This window comes from Myxine glutinosa, chromosome 7 (genome assembly GCF_964187855.1).
Source record: "Myxine glutinosa chromosome 7, kmMyxGlut1.1, whole genome shotgun sequence".
Lineage (NCBI taxonomy): Eukaryota > Metazoa > Chordata > Myxini > Myxiniformes > Myxinidae > Myxine > Myxine glutinosa.
Window position 1 is genome coordinate 181,446,859 of NC_136267.1, and position 20,215 is coordinate 181,467,073.

The 20,215-nt window shown below is 42.9% G+C and overlaps 1 protein-coding gene across 1 annotated transcript in view; it reads left to right on the top strand.

Moving 5' to 3' along the window:
* LOC137415492 (polyunsaturated fatty acid 5-lipoxygenase-like) overlaps window positions 1-19,452 on the top strand; it is a 100,391-nt gene extending 80,939 nt beyond the window's left edge. The window contains exons 11-15 of the mRNA XM_078782580.1: window positions 6,665-6,834; window positions 14,587-14,705; window positions 14,935-15,035; window positions 17,321-17,488; window positions 18,710-19,452. Of these exons, the coding sequence (XP_078638706.1) occupies window positions 6,665-6,834; window positions 14,587-14,705; window positions 14,935-15,035; window positions 17,321-17,488; window positions 18,710-18,889 (738 nt within the window). The 3' untranslated portion in view covers window positions 18,890-19,452. The remainder of the gene's footprint in view (window positions 1-6,664; window positions 6,835-14,586; window positions 14,706-14,934; window positions 15,036-17,320; window positions 17,489-18,709) is intronic.
* Window positions 19,453-20,215: the final 763 nt, after the last annotated feature.

The window sequence follows — 20,215 nt, forward strand, 5'->3', positions numbered from 1 at the left end:
CCGGTCCAGAGATGCGGGGAGGTCGCAGCGCTCGGATGGCGTCTTGTCTGCTCAAGCTGGGGGCGCATCTGACTCAGCGCTCGCAGTTGGCTTTCCTTCTCCAAGCTGGGTGCGCATCTGACGTCACATCCGGCGCGGGGCCGCGTATATCCGGCGGGGAGTGACACGCCCTCGGCTCGTTAGCTCCGCCTCGTGGAATCGGCACGTTGCTTCTCATTGGGTGCGTGCGGGGGGTTTACCAGGCTCCGCCCTTGACGAGGAGCTGACAAGGAGCCCCTTCGTGGTAACCCCGTGGAGCGCATGGTCTATGGCGCTAATCGAGCCGGTGTGAGGACGCATCCTCCCCCGCTCCGCCGCCATCTCCTCTGTTGTTGTTGTAATTGTTGGGGAAGAAGATGGAAGGAGGTATGGGAAAGGTCCTAAACTCACTACTGATGCCATATAATCACATTCTGGTGCAACGAAGAGTCATAATTAATGGAGACGAGGCCTTAACTGACATAGAATAAGAATAACTAGGAAGATGTCCGAAAGTTGTCTACGTGTGGTGCGGTGGACCTGGGCACGACATTTAATGGGGGAATAAGGGGAAGGTCGGCTCTACTGATTGTTATTTACATGCAATGGGACTAGGGAATGGGGGATTGGGGAAAGTTGGGGAGTATTGGAGAAAATAGGGGAATATTTACAAGCGGATATGGAGGCCAAATTCCATATTCGCAACAATATATATATATATATATATACATACATACATACACACACACAGTTCATTGTATTTATATATACGCCAAACAGTTCAATCTTGGTTTCATCAGACCACAAAATCTTGTTTCTCACAGTCTGAGAGTCCTTTCGGTGCTTTTTTGTAAACTCCAAGCGGGCTTTCATGTGTCTTTCACTGAGGAGAGGCTTCCGTATGGCCACTCTGCCATAAAGCCCAGATCGGTAGAGTGTTGCAGTGATGGTTGTCCTTCTGGAAGTTTCTCCCATCTCCACACAGGATCTCTGGAGCTCAGCCAGAGTGACCATCGCGTTCTTGGTCACCTCTATTAGCAAGGCCCTTCTCCCCTCTTCTGTGAAGGCTTTCCACTAGATGTTGGAACATTGCTGTGGGGATTTGCGTCCATTCAGCCACAAGAGCATTCGTGAGGACGGCACTGATGTGGGGCGATTAGGCCTGACTCGCAGTCGGCATTCCAATTCATCCCAAAGGTGTTCGATGGGGTTGAGATCAGGGCTCTGTGTTGGCCAGTCAAGTTCTTCCACACTGATCTCAACAAACCATTTCTGAATGGACCTCGATTTGTGCACGGGGGAACTGTCATGCTGAAACAGGAAAGGGCCTTCCACAAACTGTTGCCGCAAAGGTGAAAGCACACAATCGTCTCGAATGTCATTGTATGCTGTCGCATTAATATTTCCCTTCACTGGAACTAAGGGGCCTAGCCCGAACCATGAAAAACAGCCCCAGACCATTATTCCTCCTCCATCTAATTTTACAGTTGGGTCTATGCATTCGGGTAGGTAGCGTTCTCCTGGTATCCGCCAAATGCAGATTTGTCCATCGGTCTGCCAGATGGTGAAGCGTGATTCATCACTCCAGAGAATACGTTTCCACTGCTCCAGAGTCCAATGGCGGCGAGCTTCACACCACTCCAGTCGACGCCTGGCATTGCGCATGGTGATATGAGGCTTGTGTGCGGCTGCTCAGCCATGGAAACCTATTCCATGAAGCTCCCGATGAAGAGTTGTTGTGCTGAAGTTGCTTCCAGACACAGTTTGGAACTCGTCAGTGAGTGTTGCAACCAATAGTCAGGTTTTTTCGTTCAAAATTTTTGGAGATTAGCAAAACTATACATTTTTGGAATATTCAGAGCATGAGTAATCCAAAAATTAATGTTGGCATTTGCGTAGACACCTTTGCGAAAATGCCACTCAGGACAGTGATGAAGATCTGTAAAAGCATATTCCTGAACGGTATAGACCTAATAGATCCTGTGTATCGGACTTATAGTTCAATCTGATACTAACAAGGCTGCTTTCTTGCTTTATAAACCCATACCTATAACTTCAAAGGACTTGCAATATCATGTATTATGTAATACAGTTATATCACAAATACAAAGACAATGGTTTTCAATTACCTTTTTTTGTTGCTTTTCTAGAATCCTGAGCTCTATTTTGAGGACTTTATTGGATTCCTTGACCCAGAAAACATAGGATTAGCATATTTAATTAAGTTTCTAGGTTGACTCGAAGCCGAGATAGCGCAAAATATGTATTTTATGGCAGCCATTTTGAAAATCCAAAATCTGTGTCTGTGCAAATGCCAACATTGATTTTCGGATTCTCCATGCTCTGATGATTCCAAAAATGTACAGGTTTGCTAATCTCCCAAAATTTTGAATGAAATTATATTTGTTAACATGGTGAACCTGACTACAAGGACAGACGATTTTTACGCTCTGCGTGCTTCAGCACTCGGCGATCCCGTTCTGTGACCTTGTGTGGCCTCCCACTTCGTGGCTGAGCTGTTGTTGCCCCAAGACGTTTACACTTCACAATAACAGCACTCACAGTTGACCAGAGCAGCTCTAGCAGGGCAGAAATTTGAGGAACCGACTTTAGAAAGGTGGCATCCTATGACGGTGCCACGTTGAAAGTCACTGAGCTCTTCAGTGTGGCCCATTCTAGTGCCAATGTTTGTCTATGGAGATTGCATGGCTGTGTGCTTGATTATATGTACCAGTCCGACACACACCACTGTGTGTGCTTCGGAATGAGGTGTTTTTACGGCGGCCAGAGTGCAAATCCTGTCACCAACCTCCTTGAGAGAGGACCCAGTACCCTGGTGCTCATTTTGCCGACCTCGGAATGATGACAGGCTGTATCAACCCCACCTGGTATTAATTCAACAGCTGAACGGGATTCAAACTCAGGACCTTAGGATCCCAAGCCCGCCGCTCTAACCATAAGGCCAACACCAGGTATAAAAGGAGTCTTTAAATGTACCCAAACACTCAGTTTTCAGTGTTACACTCCCTTGGAGATCCCGAAGTATGCATGCAACGTTTCGGGCTGCTAGGTGTCATGATTTTGTAGTTATGGATGAATCACCTGATTTTTGATATGTATTATTATACATATTGTCGTGTGACTACCCTTGATGAATACTGTTAGGGAATTCATTTAGCCTTGAATGATTGAGAAGACTCAATAATTAATTGTCCAAACTGTTCAGAAGACAATCGACTGATTTTTAATGAAACGTGGAGGACTTCGCTTTGGTTACAAGGAAGATATACGTCAAAGGAATGCAGAAAACCACTTGGCAAGAATCCAAATCCAAAAAGAACACACACACACACACACAACAATTCCTAAGCAAAATCCTGAGGCATTGGTGCAGCACAGTCTTCTTATACTTTTGTGAAGAACAAGGACAATGGGGTGGGGGCTGAGGGGAGGAGAGAGAGAGGGAGGAACTTAGTTCGGGGGATGGGGGAACGAGATAAGAAAAGTTGCAAGAGATTCAAGAAACTTTTACAAATGAACAATGAAGGCAGCAGCATTTCGTCTGGTCTGCCTTGCAATTCAGTGTAAACAAGTTGTGTGACTTTTAAGATAACAACTGGGTTCGTGATGAAGACAGGATTGTGGCCCACTCCAATCAGCTTGGGAAGGGAATTCGGATCACAGAAAGTACAATTCTCAGTAATTGTGAAGAATACAGTTGTAACATAAAGCAAATGTGTACTGAATTAAATAGGATTGATTCCAGTGTCAAAAAGAAAGAAAGTGTACATTCATTCGATTTCCCTCGGGAACAGCATTCCTTCAGTGTCGTTGCCAAGTGATAATCTACAACCTTGTACAAACTCAACACTTATTAATAATAGCTTAAGAACTACTATTATAGGCTTATACGCTTGTTAATAATTAAATGTTTGTTCTATAGACTAAATCATTTGATATATGAGGAAACGTTTAAGATCCTTTTCAAAGGTAACATGAAATCCTAAACGGTCCTTTGGAGAAAAATAATGTTTTGTAATTTTAATTATCGGCTCACCAGGTGTGGACAAACTTATGGAGGCTGGTCCAACCTTGACCAGTGTTCAGTGATGAGTTTGAGAAGTCCTTTTCTTTCCAAACTTCCAAAACATTTATTAAAACTTGTATTACATTGGAGTCTAAATACATAACTGTTTGCAGATTATCATCATCATATATACTAGGGCATGCCCGTACGTGGGTGCAATGCCCGTACGTGGGTACGTGGGTACGTGGGTGCGAGTACGGTGACAATCCCCCCCCCCCCCTCTATTTACATGAAATGGTTTGGTCCATGAAATGGTTTGGTCCATGAAATGGTTTGGTCCATTCGCAACGCCAAAGCGAACGGCGAACGGCTTGCGAGTACGGTGACAATCCCCCCCCCTCTATTTACATGAAATGGTTTGGTCCATTCGCAACGACCACAGAACCCCCCCCCCCCCCCCCCTCTATTTACATGAAATGGTTTGGTCCATTCGCAACGCCAAAGCGAACGGCGAACGGCTAAATCGCCATAGCTCGGTAACTACTTGTCCGATTAATTTCAAACCTTGAAAAGGCACATCCTCGTGTCCCCAGCAATATACCTGGCAAGTTTCAAGTATATCGGACCCGTGGTTGTCGAGAAACAGCGGTCACAGACAAACACACAAACACACAAGCACACAAACACACAAACACACAAACACACAGAGATTAGCGGAATTATAGATAGATGTTCTATAATATTTTAATTAAAAGAAACTATTCCTTTTAACTGCTTCGAACTTGTCGAGTGGAAACTTAAGCCAAACTCTGGAACTGATCCGAGCAGGCAGGTTGCCCTGAACAACCGTTTGCCTTTAGCCTAATTTATGACCTGTCAGTTCAAAAGCCCTGAGTAAATAGTTGCTCGGCTAGTAAGTTATATAGAACACAATTAAAGCTGATTGCTATATGTATTAATGGAGCTCAAGCAAGCAATTAAAACAATTAAAACTTAAGTGTTTGCAACAACAGGTCGAAGCTCAGGAAAATCCATTCAATTACACGAATTACGTATGCAAATAATTAATTTTTCTTCAACAATACCTTAGGGTAGGACGGAAGGCCGAACGAGCTTTAACTCCGAAGCGTTCAGTTAAAAATTGGGGGGGTGGGGGGGGGGGGGGAGGAGGAGGAGGATGCTGAAGAGCACTTACCTGAAAATATCCCACCGGCAGTCCTCAAACCTGCAAAAAATAAACTCACACGACACGGTTATTAAATGTACAAAAAGAAACAGGTTTATTTAAATAAATGCCGGTAACAAAGAAACGCACGATAAACTAAATTCCTAAACGTGACGTTCCCACAAACAGACTTGAAACACCTACACAGGGAAAGATAACGATATATAAAATAACTAGGTGTGGTTATTTCGTACACTGAGCTCTGATCACTGGTGGGGGGGGGGGGGGGGGTCTCGTCAAGAATCGTCAGTCCCGAGCGCGCAGTCCGGACTCGGCTCTGTTCTTGGCGGGAAGAAGGCCGCAGCCCGCTCGTTTGCGTGCTGCTAGGCATCACCGAGCGTTCCTTCACTCCGGGCCTCGCGCGCAAAGCAAACAGGAGTTGTCGCGCAGCTCGTCGTTCTTGCTTGGGGAAAACCGCAGCTCTCCATCCCGGGATTTTCCGCCTCACGTCCACCAGCCCGATGCCGGAACACGGATGCTCACGATGAATCCTCCCCGTGCACTATCGCTTTTGGAACGAGAGGTGAATGAATGAATGAATGAATGAAAGGTGCAAGAGGGAATGTTCGCTCAACGCCCTGACGCCAGACCAACAGAAGAACGAGGAGGAGATGCTGGCCCACAACGATACTGCCAGACCCAAAACCGAGAAGGGGGAGGAGAGGAGCAATCACGACAATTCACTATGGCATCCAGAACAAGAAGGGCCAAATGTCTGCCGCTTCAACTACTTTACACGCCGCTCTCTGATGTCATCGGTCGTGTTTCACTAATCAGTGAGTTGCTCCATACCAGTCCTTCCCATCAATCAAAACCTTGACCACTCACGGCACCCCTGGGCGTGGCCTCCGCCTGCCCGACCTATGTGTGCCATCCAAGTTGGGGTTGTCAGCGGCAGCGCTCAATGTCCTGACTCCAGTCGGCTTTTTAATTAGTGCCATTAAATGCGCGATTCTAGCTAGTGTCTAATGCGGTGCCATAAGGGACAAAGGGTTAAATTACAGAGGGAACAACACACAAGTAATTAACCAAATCCCTGAGCTAAATAACATGCCCCGCACCCCAGTGATGGGGACAAATATACAAGCTTAATCCGAACAGACGGTCTAAGCAAGTACTTATTACATCAAGGTTTCTACACGACATTCGGAGCACCTACCTATACAAATCTACCTGGACTAAAGTAATCACTGTCTACCCCCTTACGCAAACGTAACAATATCAACAATCAGGCATTTGTTCTGAGTAAAAATATTTATAAAATTGAAGTATATTTGTACATTCTGAGTAAAGTAACCAAATAAATCATAAAACCTCGGGGTTTTTTTCAGCACTTTATTGTTTCTTTTTCTTGAAATTAACACATCAACATAACATTTCTCCATGTCCTACAGTATTCCACATTTGGCAGAGAGGAATATCTCCAACTGAAGACAAATATCTTCAAGGACTTCAACTACGACTTTCTTTGCTTTCCAAAAAATTTGGAAAACCGTGGGGTTGATGACTTACCCAACTTCCACTTCCGTGATGATGGCATGAAGCTCTGGAATGTGATTAAAAGGTGGGTCTTGGTCTTATTCAAAATATCTGGTGAGGTAGAATAGGACTTGTGGAAAACACAATATATGACCCCTTAATTTTATGAAAGGTTATCACATTGCAATAATATGTTCCAAATATAAATATCGCATATGAATAAACGTGCATATTTAAACATCATATGTAAATGAATGTCATATATTACAGGTGTTTTATGAAAAATATTTAGTTTACCTTGAATAAACTGTAACAAAAAGTATCTCTGCTGTTTTATACTCTTGAATATGTCCTCTATCACGTATAAAAGGCTTAGGGGATCCTAGAAGGGCAAACCTGTGAGAATCACTGGAATATGATGTTATTCTTATTTTTCCTCATTTCCACCCAAAAATGTCATTTTACGCATTTCAGACTTCTTTAAACATGTTAAAGCCTATCTAGTCGTTTCAGTGGACTGTTGGCCAATGATTTTTTTTATTGAAACTGTTGGCAAGCAGTTCGGGGTTTGAAGGACAAAGAGGCAGTCCCAGCCGATAGATAAAAATTTTAAAACTAAAAGAATGAAATAACAAGCAATAATAAGATACGTACTGAGATACAGTGCATTCAGAAAGTATTCAGACCCCTTCACTTTTTTCACATTTTGTTATGTTGCAGCCTTATGCTGAAATCGTTTAAATTCATTTTTTCCCTCATCAATCTACACTCAATACCCCATAATGACAAAGAGAAAACAGTATTTTAGAAAGTTTTGCAAATTTATTAAAAAGAAAAAACTGAAATATCACATTGACATAAGTATTCATACCCTTTGCTTTGACACTTGAAATTTAGCTCAGGTGCCTCCCATTTCTCTTGATCATCTGAGATGTTTCTACACCTTGATTGGAGTCCACCTGTGGTAAATTCAATTGATTGGACATGATTTGGAAAGGCACACACCTGTCTATATAAGGTCTCACGGCTGACAATGCATATCAGAGCAAAAACTAAGCCATGAGGTCGAAGGAACTACCTGCAGAGCTCAGAGACAGGATTGTGTCGAGGCACAGATCTGGGGAAGCCTCCAAGAAAAAATTCTGCTGCATTGAAGGTTCCCAAGAGCACAGTGGCCTCCATACTTCTTAAATGGAAGAAGTTTAGAACTGAGCAATCGGGGGAGAAGGGCCTTGGTAACAGAGGTGACCAAGAACCCGATGGTCACTCTGGCTGAGCTCCAGAGATCCTGTGTGGAGATGGGAGAAACTTCCAGAAGGACAACCATCACTGCAACACTCCACCGATCTGGGCTTTATGGCAGCGTGGCCAGACGGAAGCCAAACAGTTCAATCTTGGTTTCATCAGACCACAGAATCTTGTTTCTCACAGTCTGAGTCCTTTAGCTGCTTTTTTGCAAACTCCAAGCGGGCTTTCATGTGTCTTTCAATGAGGAGAGGCTTTCAATGAGGAGAGGCTTTCAATGAGGAGAGGCTTTCAATGAGGAGAGGCTACAAATGTTGAACATCAACTAGCAGGACTATTGATGGTAAAACATCACACCAAATGGCAAGCATAATACTGAGAACCTTCACAATACTGAGAGCTTTTAGAATACAAAAAAGTCTGGAGAGAACCTCAAAGTGAACATGTACATTGTACATATTATGCAAGAGAAGAGAAGATCAGATCTGCACAGAAGATGAGTCGTTGCCATATTGTCAGCATCTCCCAACCATGAGTAACCTGTATCAATGTACAAGATTCATTCAATAGTCAACAATTTCATCATCTTCATCTTCACCAAATGCCAGCTGTGTTGTGTTTGTACAACCAGATCTACTGCAGTTTCCACAAGCAGGAGTGCACTCAATGTCAAACTTCTTGCATGTGCACCTCAAGCGGCTGCAATTGGTCTGGCATTTGCACCTGATGAACCATAGTAGCTCCTCAGGGGCAGGAGCTAGGTCTATCTGGAGAGGGACAAGCTCCCCATCACTCTTCCACCATCCCCACTCTTTTGCAAGGAGTCTATCCCCAGATCCCTTCCACTCTTCAACATGAAAGTACACAAGGTGGCTTTGGTACTTTTCTGCTGCTGATGTAGGTGGCAAGCTCTGTGGATGAATGTGATGTGCTGGAAGCCACATTTTCACAGAACAGCTTGTGCTGCAGAGAGTCTTGCTTTTCACTGGATTTCCCATTGTAGAGGATCACCAAGGCTTTGATGTACAGTCAGCTTCTACCGATGATTTTGGAGCTGCATGAGACAAACACCTCAGTTGGCTCACAGAAGTGACGGCTTGGCTGAATTTATTGAGGGAAGCTCCATTCCCGATCCTGTAGAGGTGAGATGTTGTGTCACATCTAAGGACAGCATGGAGGAAGAGGATGTGTTTGCATATATTCAGACCAAGCTGTTCCTTGACCACCTTGATGTTCCAGATGTGAAGGTTCTTTGTGTTCTTCTGCTCTGGGCAGAGAAATAGGTCATGAGACTCTAAGCTTTTCTGTTAGCACAGTATGACGAGGAAGTCAGTGTCATCATGAACCACCACACTGTTTGTGACCGTAGCAGATTCCACAGCCTTCTGCACAACGAGGAGATCGACACCTGATGGTGTGTGCGTGTGTCTAACAGCATTGTGGATCTGAAAATTCCTTCATATGCATTAGCACAATCCGAAAAATAAAAGAATTACTGATTTCAAGATTTTCCCCTTGCAGGATTTCTTAAGACCTTTTGCTTGTCACAGAGGTCACCTTCCGAGGTATGATGCAAGTGAGATAACTTTTTGTTGCAATTAGTTCAAGGTCACGGAACACAATGCCTGTACCACCATATAATTATCAAATTTATAATAATAAAAGAAAGTGTCCATCCGTCCATCCATCTGTCTTAGCCCAGGAGCATTAGGTTAGGACCTAGAAGAAATTAGCAGAAAGCTGATTTTTTGCACAGAGCTTCAGAATACCATGTGGATGCCCACAATATAAAGTCCCACGAGTCCCACCTTGTGGCATTTTCAAAATTCAAGATGGCCGCCGGTTGGATGGAAAATACATAAATATGGATAACTTCTGCCTAGAACCTCATAAAAGTGTACTTTTCGTGGCTAAATATATGTTTTAGCACATTAGGATTTTAATAGAATATATTTCAGTGACCTCAGATAATGATATGTAGATATAATCCAAGATGGCTGACAAAATTGCCGCTGCTGTAATGCAAAAAAACATCAAAATCATGATAAGTTTAATTTGCTATTATTTTATTTAATGCAAAATGTTTCACATTGTGACCACAAGGCCTGCAAGAGGTAAACAACACATGGGGATTTGACATTTAATTACAATACGACACAAAAGCAGACCAACTCTTTGATCCCAGTCATCCCAACCTGATTCTAGTGTTTTGGACAGTACCGTGTTAACTGAATGTCACTTTTCTTATTCCTGACTTAAACACTGTTATCACCCTCTAAATCAATGTCCTGTGAGTTTTTGCAATTATGGCCATTACAAACAGTACACAAGAAGGTACACTCCAGATCAGACTTGTAGCAAGTGCATCGTTTTCCACACCCCGCGTTGCATCCACAAGATATCATTTTCAGCACTTTCTCAGGGGCGACAGGCCTATCAGTCTCGATTGGAACAAGTAGTCCCTCTCTGTACTGCCACCCCCACTCAGTTGGCAGCAGTTCATTCCCCTGCCACTGCTGAACAGCATGGTATGCTCTGTAGCTGTGGAATTTGGTAGCTGCCGAAGTAGGTGGGAGTGATTCCAGCTTGAAACCAGATGACGTCAAAGATGTTCTATGGATTGATCGGAAGTACATGAGATATCGGTGTTTGTCCAGTGACTTCGATCGAGCTGCTCCATACAGCTTCAGCAGAAACAGCTCTCCTACTCTCGCTATTTCTTGTTGAGTGCTTTTAGATCGAGAGAAAACACCCAGGCAATCCCAGTTGTCACCATTATCCAACACTGCAAGAGCCTTTCCTCTTCCCTTGATTGTAGAGGGCAGAGACGGTATCACATCCTGTTATTGAATGCACAAACATCAGGTGTTGCTTGATGTTCTGGAAGGCTGCCTGAATTGCCCCTCTAGAGTGCAGTTGCAATGGGTTCCATCCAAAGAGCAAAGAACAAGGAGGGTGTTTTGCCGTTCCATCCAATGGTCCATGTCTGTGGTAGCTTGTGCTACCAGCATCACAAGCAAATCGGTATCGGTCCCCACAACAACAACCGGTGCTGTATCTGCTTTGGCAGTGTCCATGGCCGTTGATACAATCAGGCAATCTGCATCTGCAGTGCTCTGCTTGACATTCACACCTTTGGCTGCAAATTTTTCCATCATCTTTTTAATCAGTCGATCCTTGTTCTTGCCTTTACCCAAAAATGCTTTTTTTCTTGTGGTGGTTTTCATTTCCAGCTCAAACAGAATATCAGCTGATGTGTTCTGTTGTGCTCGTCGCTGCTGTTCTGCTACTTTTGTCGATGAGTCACTGCCATACCCATCAAACACGATTATGGTCTGCATCCCATAATGTTCAAGTACGTACAAAACGTAGTGGTCACAGACCTGATCATATGTGGCATTCTCAGGCCAGGGCAAGCTTTGAAGGAGGTGACCCCCATCGAGGATGAAGAGTGCTCCATCAGGAAGGCTGAGGTGGACACTCACTTTAGACTACAGGATACTTGCCAGGCCACTCTTCACATTCTTTCTCATAAGCCCTTTATCGAACAAGGACGGTGGTTGTTTGGCAAATTCATGAAGGAGATATCCCTCCATTTCAGCACTCTCCTTGATCACGCATGTGACCCTTAGGAATAGTAATGTGCTATTCACCTCCACCTCAACACCGCAAACAGTGATCTTGTTTCTGTCACCATTGATACTAGTCACTCGATCGTTTCGTTTTAACTTCACGTCGGCATACGTTTTGCCCGTCATCGCCGAAGCTGCCTTGGTGCCAACCGTAACCGCTTGATCTGCATTTACATTTTTGCCGGCAACCACCCCACTTGCTATATTGACTAGGGAGTCATGTTCTCCATATGAGAACGGAGAGTGCACTTCCAGCCACTGCAAGAAAGTCTCGTAGTCTTTCCTGTCACGAGCTGTGCTGCTGGCGCGCAGGTCCACATGCTGGTCAGACGTGTGACTATGAACCCCAGTGAAATCTTCCAACGCATCACAAATTGGGATACATCGGGGCATGGCATGAACCCATTTGGCTATTGTGCTGTCTGTGATTCCACGACCATGAGCCAGACCGCCAGATGTTTTCAGCAATCGCATCACATTTTGTTCGATTGTCTGGTCGCTGAAATTGCCACTCCAGAACTTTTCTGTCCGTTGAATGGTGAAGAACCCTCTTTCTGTGTAGTTATAGAACTGCACTGAAGACATGGTACTTTCAAGGTCTTTCATCTGGTCAAGGTAGAGGTGGGCAGACTTAGCATATGCAAGGTGACCAGCAGCATGGAACAGGGGGATCATTTCACTGACTGCCTGCAGATGCAAGTCCCAATCCCCAGTGCGCTCTGCTCGGATGAAACGCCTGATCATGGACACTTGCTTCAAATATTCAATCAATAGTTTACCGGTTCTACCTTGCTTTTCTGCCTTTACCATGAGAGCATCCATGATATCACTGAGCTGGTTGACACATTCCTCATCTTCCACACTTGACGTGGGGCATTTCCCATTCAGCAAGGCTTTGTGAATAGCCTTAAGATGGGGGCAGATCCACACCACTGAGACATTCAGATTGGTCAAGTAATTTTGACATTATGGCAACTGAAGACAAAAGATGAGCGCAGAGTGCATGAGCACATGCATGACCTGTCATCATATGAATCACAGTGTTTGGAGCATACACGGTCTCCCACAGATCCTCTAAACCACTACCACCCATTACATATCCAATTGCTCCCATATATGACATGAGTAGATGAAAACCCCCAAGTCTTACAACAATATTCTTCAGACCTGGGTGAGAGGATTTCACAATTTCAGCTGCCTTGATATAGAGGGGTTGGTCAAATGTGACAGGACAAAGACCCAGTCCATACTTTTCAGACAGCTTCTGGGCGAAACACAAAGCAGAATAGATGGTGTCAGGTTGAGATGGATCCTGGTTAATGAATGGCAGAATATGAATCTTACTCATTTCGTGATTTTCTCCCTTCACAGCACATTGCATAAAGCCACTCCATGACGGACATTGTGCCACAGGGATACCCAGAGAGAAGCTTACTAACCAGATATTATCCAAGCATTCAGATAATTTGAGGAGGGGTGGTTTGGATTTGGGAGGTTCATTGGGCCCTATTTTGATGGACGTGAACCCTGGTGCAGTTTTCTTTTTGTACACTTTGATTGGCACTTGTCCAAATTGACCAGTTTGGGCAACATTTTTGTCAACTCCCTCTCTACTGGTAGTGGCCGGTTCCTCACCTGTAGGAGTAACACATGCAATACCATTTTGTCAGCCATCTTGGATTATATCTACATATCATTATCTGAGGTCACTGAAATATATTCTATTAAAATCCTAGTGTGCTAAAAAATATATTTAGACATAAAAAGTATACTTTTATGAGGTTCTAGGCTGAAGTTATCGCAATTTATGCATTTTCCATCTAACCGGCGGCCATCTTGAATTTTGAAAATGCCACAAGGTGGGACTCGTGGGACTTTGTACTGTGGGTATCCACATTACATTCTGGAGCTCTGTGCAGAAAATCAGCTTTGTACTAATTTCTTCTAGGTTTCCCCTTCATTTTTGGCTAATGCTCCTGGGCTATCTCCTCTATAACTCCAAAACCATGAAACCTAGCGGCTCCAAACTTTGCATGCATACACCTGGACCTCCAACAGATTGCAAGGATAAAAACTGGGTGTTTGTGTGTTATAACACCCTTTTTGAAGATCGTTAACGAGGTGCTCATAATGGAAAAAAAACCGAGGTGTTGGCTTACCAATATGGCGGCCCGCCATCTTGGTCAGCCCACTGCACCTCGTTGGGTTCTTAAGCCACCATTTTGTTTCCTCCTACTCAAACGTGCCTTGCCTTGGAAACATGATCGATTATATCATTACATCATTGAAGCATATAATCAAAATCTGGATTTGGATATGAGGATTGGATGCTGTAGACTAAATAATGTCCAAACCTGGAGTGATGTCCAAAATTGTCACTCAATTTTGAGTGACAAAATTTACCATATCTAGCGATTTGTGGACACCATTCAGGCTGCTTTTGCAAGCCATGGCATTACAGTAGACAGAGCCAGCTCCCTTTTTGGTTGAGTCATAAGGCCAGGGAAGTTTGGGTGTGTTTTTGTTGTTGTTGTTGTTGTTGTTGTTGTATACTGGATCGAGGCTCGTGAAAGAGCTAACATTTATCACACAAAAAATCAAACACATACAAAATATAAAATAAGGGGAGCGGTAGACAAGATGGGGAGAGAAGGGGAACAAAACATTTCAGAGCAGGGAGATTGGGATATCTGTGGGAGGGAGAAGGCTTGGGGGGAGGAGGCGTGGGAAGGGGGGGGAGGCGAGGGGTGGGAGAGGTCTCCCTCTTGTTTATCTAAGCCTCCCTCTTTTTCGTCCTTCAACTCTGCTGTTGGTATTCCTTTTATTCTGTTTGTGTCGTCCTGATCCGTTCAGTGTTCTCACTCTTCCACAAGCCTTAGCTTTGCGTATAAAAGATAAATGAATCTTTCTTACGGAGTACTGGAGTTAATTCAGATTTCACTTTGTTTTGTTCATCTCAGCTTTGTTTCAGAAATAATCGACATTTACTACAAGAGTGATGGCGATGTTGTTCATGATGACGAATTACAGGAGTGGATTAAAGAGATATTTGAAGGATTCCTATCGTTGGAGTCCACAGGTAAAGCATCTAGAACGTTATAGACACATTGTGGACTCATTTATCCGGTTGTCCGACCACTGAAGGGAGATTGATTGTCAGGTTAGCCGAGTGAATGTGAGTGTATTTATGCTCTCTTTAGTTTTGGGATTTAATTCAAGGAGGCTTCAAAATACTGTAAATTTAAACTAATATTAGTGTTCAGTGTGCATTGTGGAACCTCCAGTCCTTTCTCTATTCACACTCGTAGGGGTTCCAAGTCGGTTCACCAACGTACTTGCTCTCAAAGACTTCCTCGCTGCTGCCATCTTTACCTTCACTGCCATTCACAGTTCTTTTTATGGAAGTATGGTAAGTATTTTTAAAATTCATTCTCATCGCACTTGTTACGATAAATGGGTTTTTTTAATGGATTTTACTGTCTGGCAGTCAAACAAAGTTGAAAATCATTCCAAACTGGTGACCTCATAGAACGCAATACCCCAAGCAGTGTTTAACCATATACTTAAATTTAAACAAAATAACGATTTTAACGCATTGACTGCCGACACAAGAGTTTTCTCATAATGTGGGGTTTTCCTAGCAATAGATAAGAAATTAACTTACGTTCTGTTTTATGGCGGTCATAAAGAACACAAACAACAGGCACGAATAACTAGTGTTACGTGCTCCTCCCCGACCCCCTGGTCACGGTGTACCTCCGAGCCACGAGAGGAGTCACGGCAGAAAAATGTGTTATTCTGTATGTCAAAGATCAATGGAGAAGCCACCCCAATTGTTACTCACAAACAAATATTGTATTAAGATCACACAATAATAAGAGTACAACAATAATAGTATCAATAGTACAATCAATATGTCCTATGATGGTACCATCAGTTTTGGAATATAGAAATCACTGTGCTCCAAGTGAGTGAAACAAGAACATCCCCAATGTCTCTTATTCCCGGCTTCAAGCCCAAAGTTGATTCACTCGAGTGATCGCCAGAACGATGTCCAATCGAGACCAGAATCCCGTGCGGATAGCAAGTACAGTCACACCGCCGAAGCTGTACAAAGGCGCCCTCAAGGCGACTGGGAAATCCAAAGGCACCCTACAGGCGACTGAGAGATCACACCCTCGGGTATGGACGAATTAACCTTCAAAAAGCCACGTCACACACACGCCCAAGATCGACGTCTGAATGCGGTGAAAATGGTTGAAAAGAGACGAAACCGCGAGTGAAGCACAAGTCCTGTGTGAGTCAAAATGGCCGACGACCCGCTCTTGAGACGTAACGGCCCGGCGATAATTCTCCTCGGAATCCACCGCCAAAAACCTGACACGCAGGTTGATCGGTCACAGCGATGACAACTCTGTCGCAGGAATCTCTTTCCCGGAAACCCGAAAGTTCGCTAGTGACTCTTGCTCACCAACGTTCGCTCCAGACCGCAAGTAGCTCGGCTCCTTCTTATCCGACCCACTCGCTCCCTCTTCTTCCTCTTCATCGTCCGGTTCCCGATCCGATTTCCTGTTTCTTTTAACATTAACTTTTTTACCTTTTGAAAACAGTTCATGGACAATAAACCTTTTGAAAATAATAATAGTACATGGAATCAGAAATATTTACTGTGGATGCAAACCACCACAACGGAAGTGACGAATCCGTAACACTAGCTTGACATGTTAAATAAGGTGGTGTAAAACGTGGTGCATCAACTGTGGTAAACTTCCGAATGTTTTTTTTTTTTACTTTTTTCTGGACAGCTTTTAAAACCTCTATTTTATTTCACAGCTCCGAGTTGGAGGTTAGCTGAGATGCCCTGAGTGCAAAGTAACTGAGATTCAGCATTTAGACAAATATGGTGGGGCCTAGTGCTGTTAGTTTAGTACAAAACGAAAAGCAAGAGTTGAAAAGACCCTTCCCATGTCCGTTTAATCAAGACTGCTTGGAGTAACATAATCGTTTAACTTTCTGGTTTGTTTTTACATTTATCTTTTGGTCGTCTCGCCCAAAGGGGATGTGAGACTATTGCATTGTCCCTGTCTGTGTGTCCATGTCTATATACTTACCTTTTAAAACTGGTTTTCGCTGCAACCGCTTGTCCGATTGATGAGAATCTTTAAATATAGGAGGGACTCCACATGGCGAATATTTTATGAATAACTTTGATGTGATAAGTTACATGTTATGGCAGCCATATTTGATTGAAGGAAATAATTTGGACATCGTTTTCTCCAAAAACCGCTCAACTAAAAAAATTGAAATTTGGCATATGTCATCAACTCCCCATGGGGTATGTATATAGTGTGATAACGATGATGTCATCAGTGATGTAGTATTCCAGCCATAATTGGTTGAAATTGAAATCTTTATCTAAAAAAATCTGAAACTTCATATATCTGATCTCTGACTCGATGTGAGTGAAGATTTAAATTTAGGACGTTCATAACCCATGCCAAAAAACTGTGTGACATAAGAGGATGCATGGATGGTACGGGTATATGAGCCATACTAGCAGTGGATCATAATGGTAGCATGTCCAGTTAATTTCTGTTCAGAATGGACGCTTGAGGTGAGACTATGCGCTCTCCGAGTGCCGTTCTTATTTTTAATCTTTCCAAGTTCTCAAACTCAGATGGTTGTTTTGTGCAGTTTGATTGGTATGCTTGGATATACACCAACCCCTACATAATGCGGCGCCCAGTGCTGACGGCAAAGAACACCACCAACATGGCTGATGTCATGGAAACCATTCCTGATGTGGGAAGCACTTCTTTCTTCCTAGCGTACATGAGCCATACTTCTAAGATTGTAGAAAAGGTAAATGTATATCTTGTTTTCTTAACTACATTTTTTTTAAATAAAAGTGATACATGTGAAATTGTCTCCAATGATATAAACATCGGTTACATGTGTCACAAAATAGGTCACTTATGTGTGTTCATTTTAAAAATCACATTGCATATAGTTTTCATCTATAATAAAACTGTGTGTGTGTGTGTGTGTGTGTGTGTGTGTGTGTGTGTGTGTGTGTGTGTGTGTGTGTGTGTGTGTGTGTGTGTGTGTGTGTGTGTGTGTGTGTGTGTGTGTGTGTGTGTGTGTGTGTGTGTGTGTGTGTGTGTGTGTGTGTGTGTGTGTTAGTTATATAACCAATCCTGTACAATTAATTAAATGCATTTTTAAAATAAGAATTGAAAAAGAGAAATAAGAATTGAAAATCATAAGAGATAGAATTGTGAGAAACAAAAATAGAAAAACAAGGTGTGTGTGTGTGTGTTTGTGTGTGTTCCATAACTCCAAAACCATGAAACGTAGTGGCCCCAAACTTTGCATGCATACATATCGAACTCCAATGGAGCGCTGGAATGAAAACTGGGTGCTTCGATGTGTTTTAACATCCCTTTTGCAGATCATTTAGATCATTTAGTTTCTGACAAAGCTCGACTTTGATTCTGTGACAGTTCCTGATGGCATCATTGCATGTGTCCTAAAAACCTACTCTACTGCTCTTGCTCATCCTCTCTCTTCACTCAATCATTCTCTCTGGGTCACTTGCCCTCTGGCAGGAAGTTAGCAAACATCACTGCAATACACAAACATGGTGCGAAAACGGATCCTCTTAACTACATTTAACTTGCTTTTGATTATAAGCAATGCCATGGAATCTATTATTGCAGTTGACAGTATAATCAACGAGCGAGATACTGCGCACGGGTGGCAGCTCAAAAGTCTAAAAGAGAAAATGCATTTTCAGAAATTTTATGAAAACTCTGGCCCACTTTTGCACACGTGTGTGGGGGAGGGGGGGGGGGACCCCAAAGGCTGCACAGAAAATTGCATATGGTCAATTGTATGGAGATATTACCAAACTAGCGAATGTTTCCATATGCAGTAAATGGCCATTTGCTTTGCTGCATCAATAAAATAAAAACAAGGTCGGACTATATACCCACCTGCTGTTTGCACATTGATTGATTTACGAACCTTGAGTTTTGTGATGAAAGGTGGAGACCTTATAAATTTGATATGGCCTTGTTCCAGGTACCCTTGGGCCATGACACTGAGCAGTACTTTGGTGATAAGGCATCGCTTGCGGCCTACAAGCGCTTTCAGGAAACACTTGAGAAACTGCAAGAACATCTCGACATTGTGGATGAACAGCGCCCTGTTTCCTATCCTTACTTCCAACCAAAAAACATCCAAAATGGGATCGTGAGATAGAGAGTTTCTTTGTTTTGATCTTCTTATCAGCACCTACTGTCCCGTTGTTGTGATCTAATCACCAAATCTTTGTTTTTTGCTTGCCTTAACAAACATTTTTCTCTTTTGCTTTAAAAATTGGAATTTAGCGCTTGAGTTATCACCTTGAAAAATCCCGCTTTTCCCCTTTCTTCATTGTACGTGGTTTTGGGAATTCCTGTGCTATTTTCAACATTGCATTTAATGATTTTATGCCACAAAACTCTGATTATTGATCTGTGAGCCGACAGTATGTACCCACTCAACCATCTTTCCTCCTCATACTTTGATGTGGATTTGGCAAAGTTTTCTGCAGAAAGAAAATTATGACAGGAGGTTGTAATTTATAGAATTTTTCAGTATAATAACTCCAAAGGTATTTAAAATACAGAGTTTACAATGTTTGTCCAAAATGAGGGTTTCTAAAAGTTCCACGACAGTTATTCACAATGCCGTCCAAGATGCCAACGTTTATATTTTTTCCAACTAGCAACGGTACCCGCCCTACGGGCGGGGCTTCAATTGGGAGGCCCAAATGAAAAGGCTCAATATCAGAAATTGAAGGCTTTTTTTATTTTAAACGATTTATATAAACATCCGTTAAATCATATCACACACAAATCATCAAAATCTAAACAGTATTTGTAGAATTTCAATAAAAGTCACATCACTGTTCATATCGGTAAATATTATTCCATCATGTTTGGAAAAAATGGAACATTGGAAAAATTGGAAAATAAATTGGAAAAACGATATAGCCTATTTTACTCCAGGGGGTCCCAGGATTACACACCCAAAATTTCGTTGCGATCGGTTCAGCCGTTTTTGCGGTATCTGGGAACAGACAGACAGACAGACATTTGGTGAATTATAGTAAGATATCCAAGCATGAGTAGTTAGTAAGAATTTTCTTTAATTAATTAAGTATGCTGGCAATCTAGAGCAATAATAAAAACATTGGCGTTTCTTTGGAGATTGCAAAATTTCTCATTTGAAGAACGTGAATGTAAAGGAGACATAGTTATTTTGCTTCTACATTTACATGGGAATGGTGAGGGGAACTTCAATAGCACAGAGTTTCTATCTCAGGGGTGAGCAAGGGCCTTCAGAAGAGATCCATGTATTAGTGGAGGAAGTGAAGAAGCGTCTCAATATTAGAGTGAACCGCTTTAACATGTCGATGGAGTACCAGAAGAAGAATCGCAAAAAGAAAGGATCCAGTGAAAAATTGGGGAACTATACACCTGTTAGCTTGACTTGAGTTGTGGGAAAGGTGTTGGAGACGTTAATTAATGAACGGATCAGGAA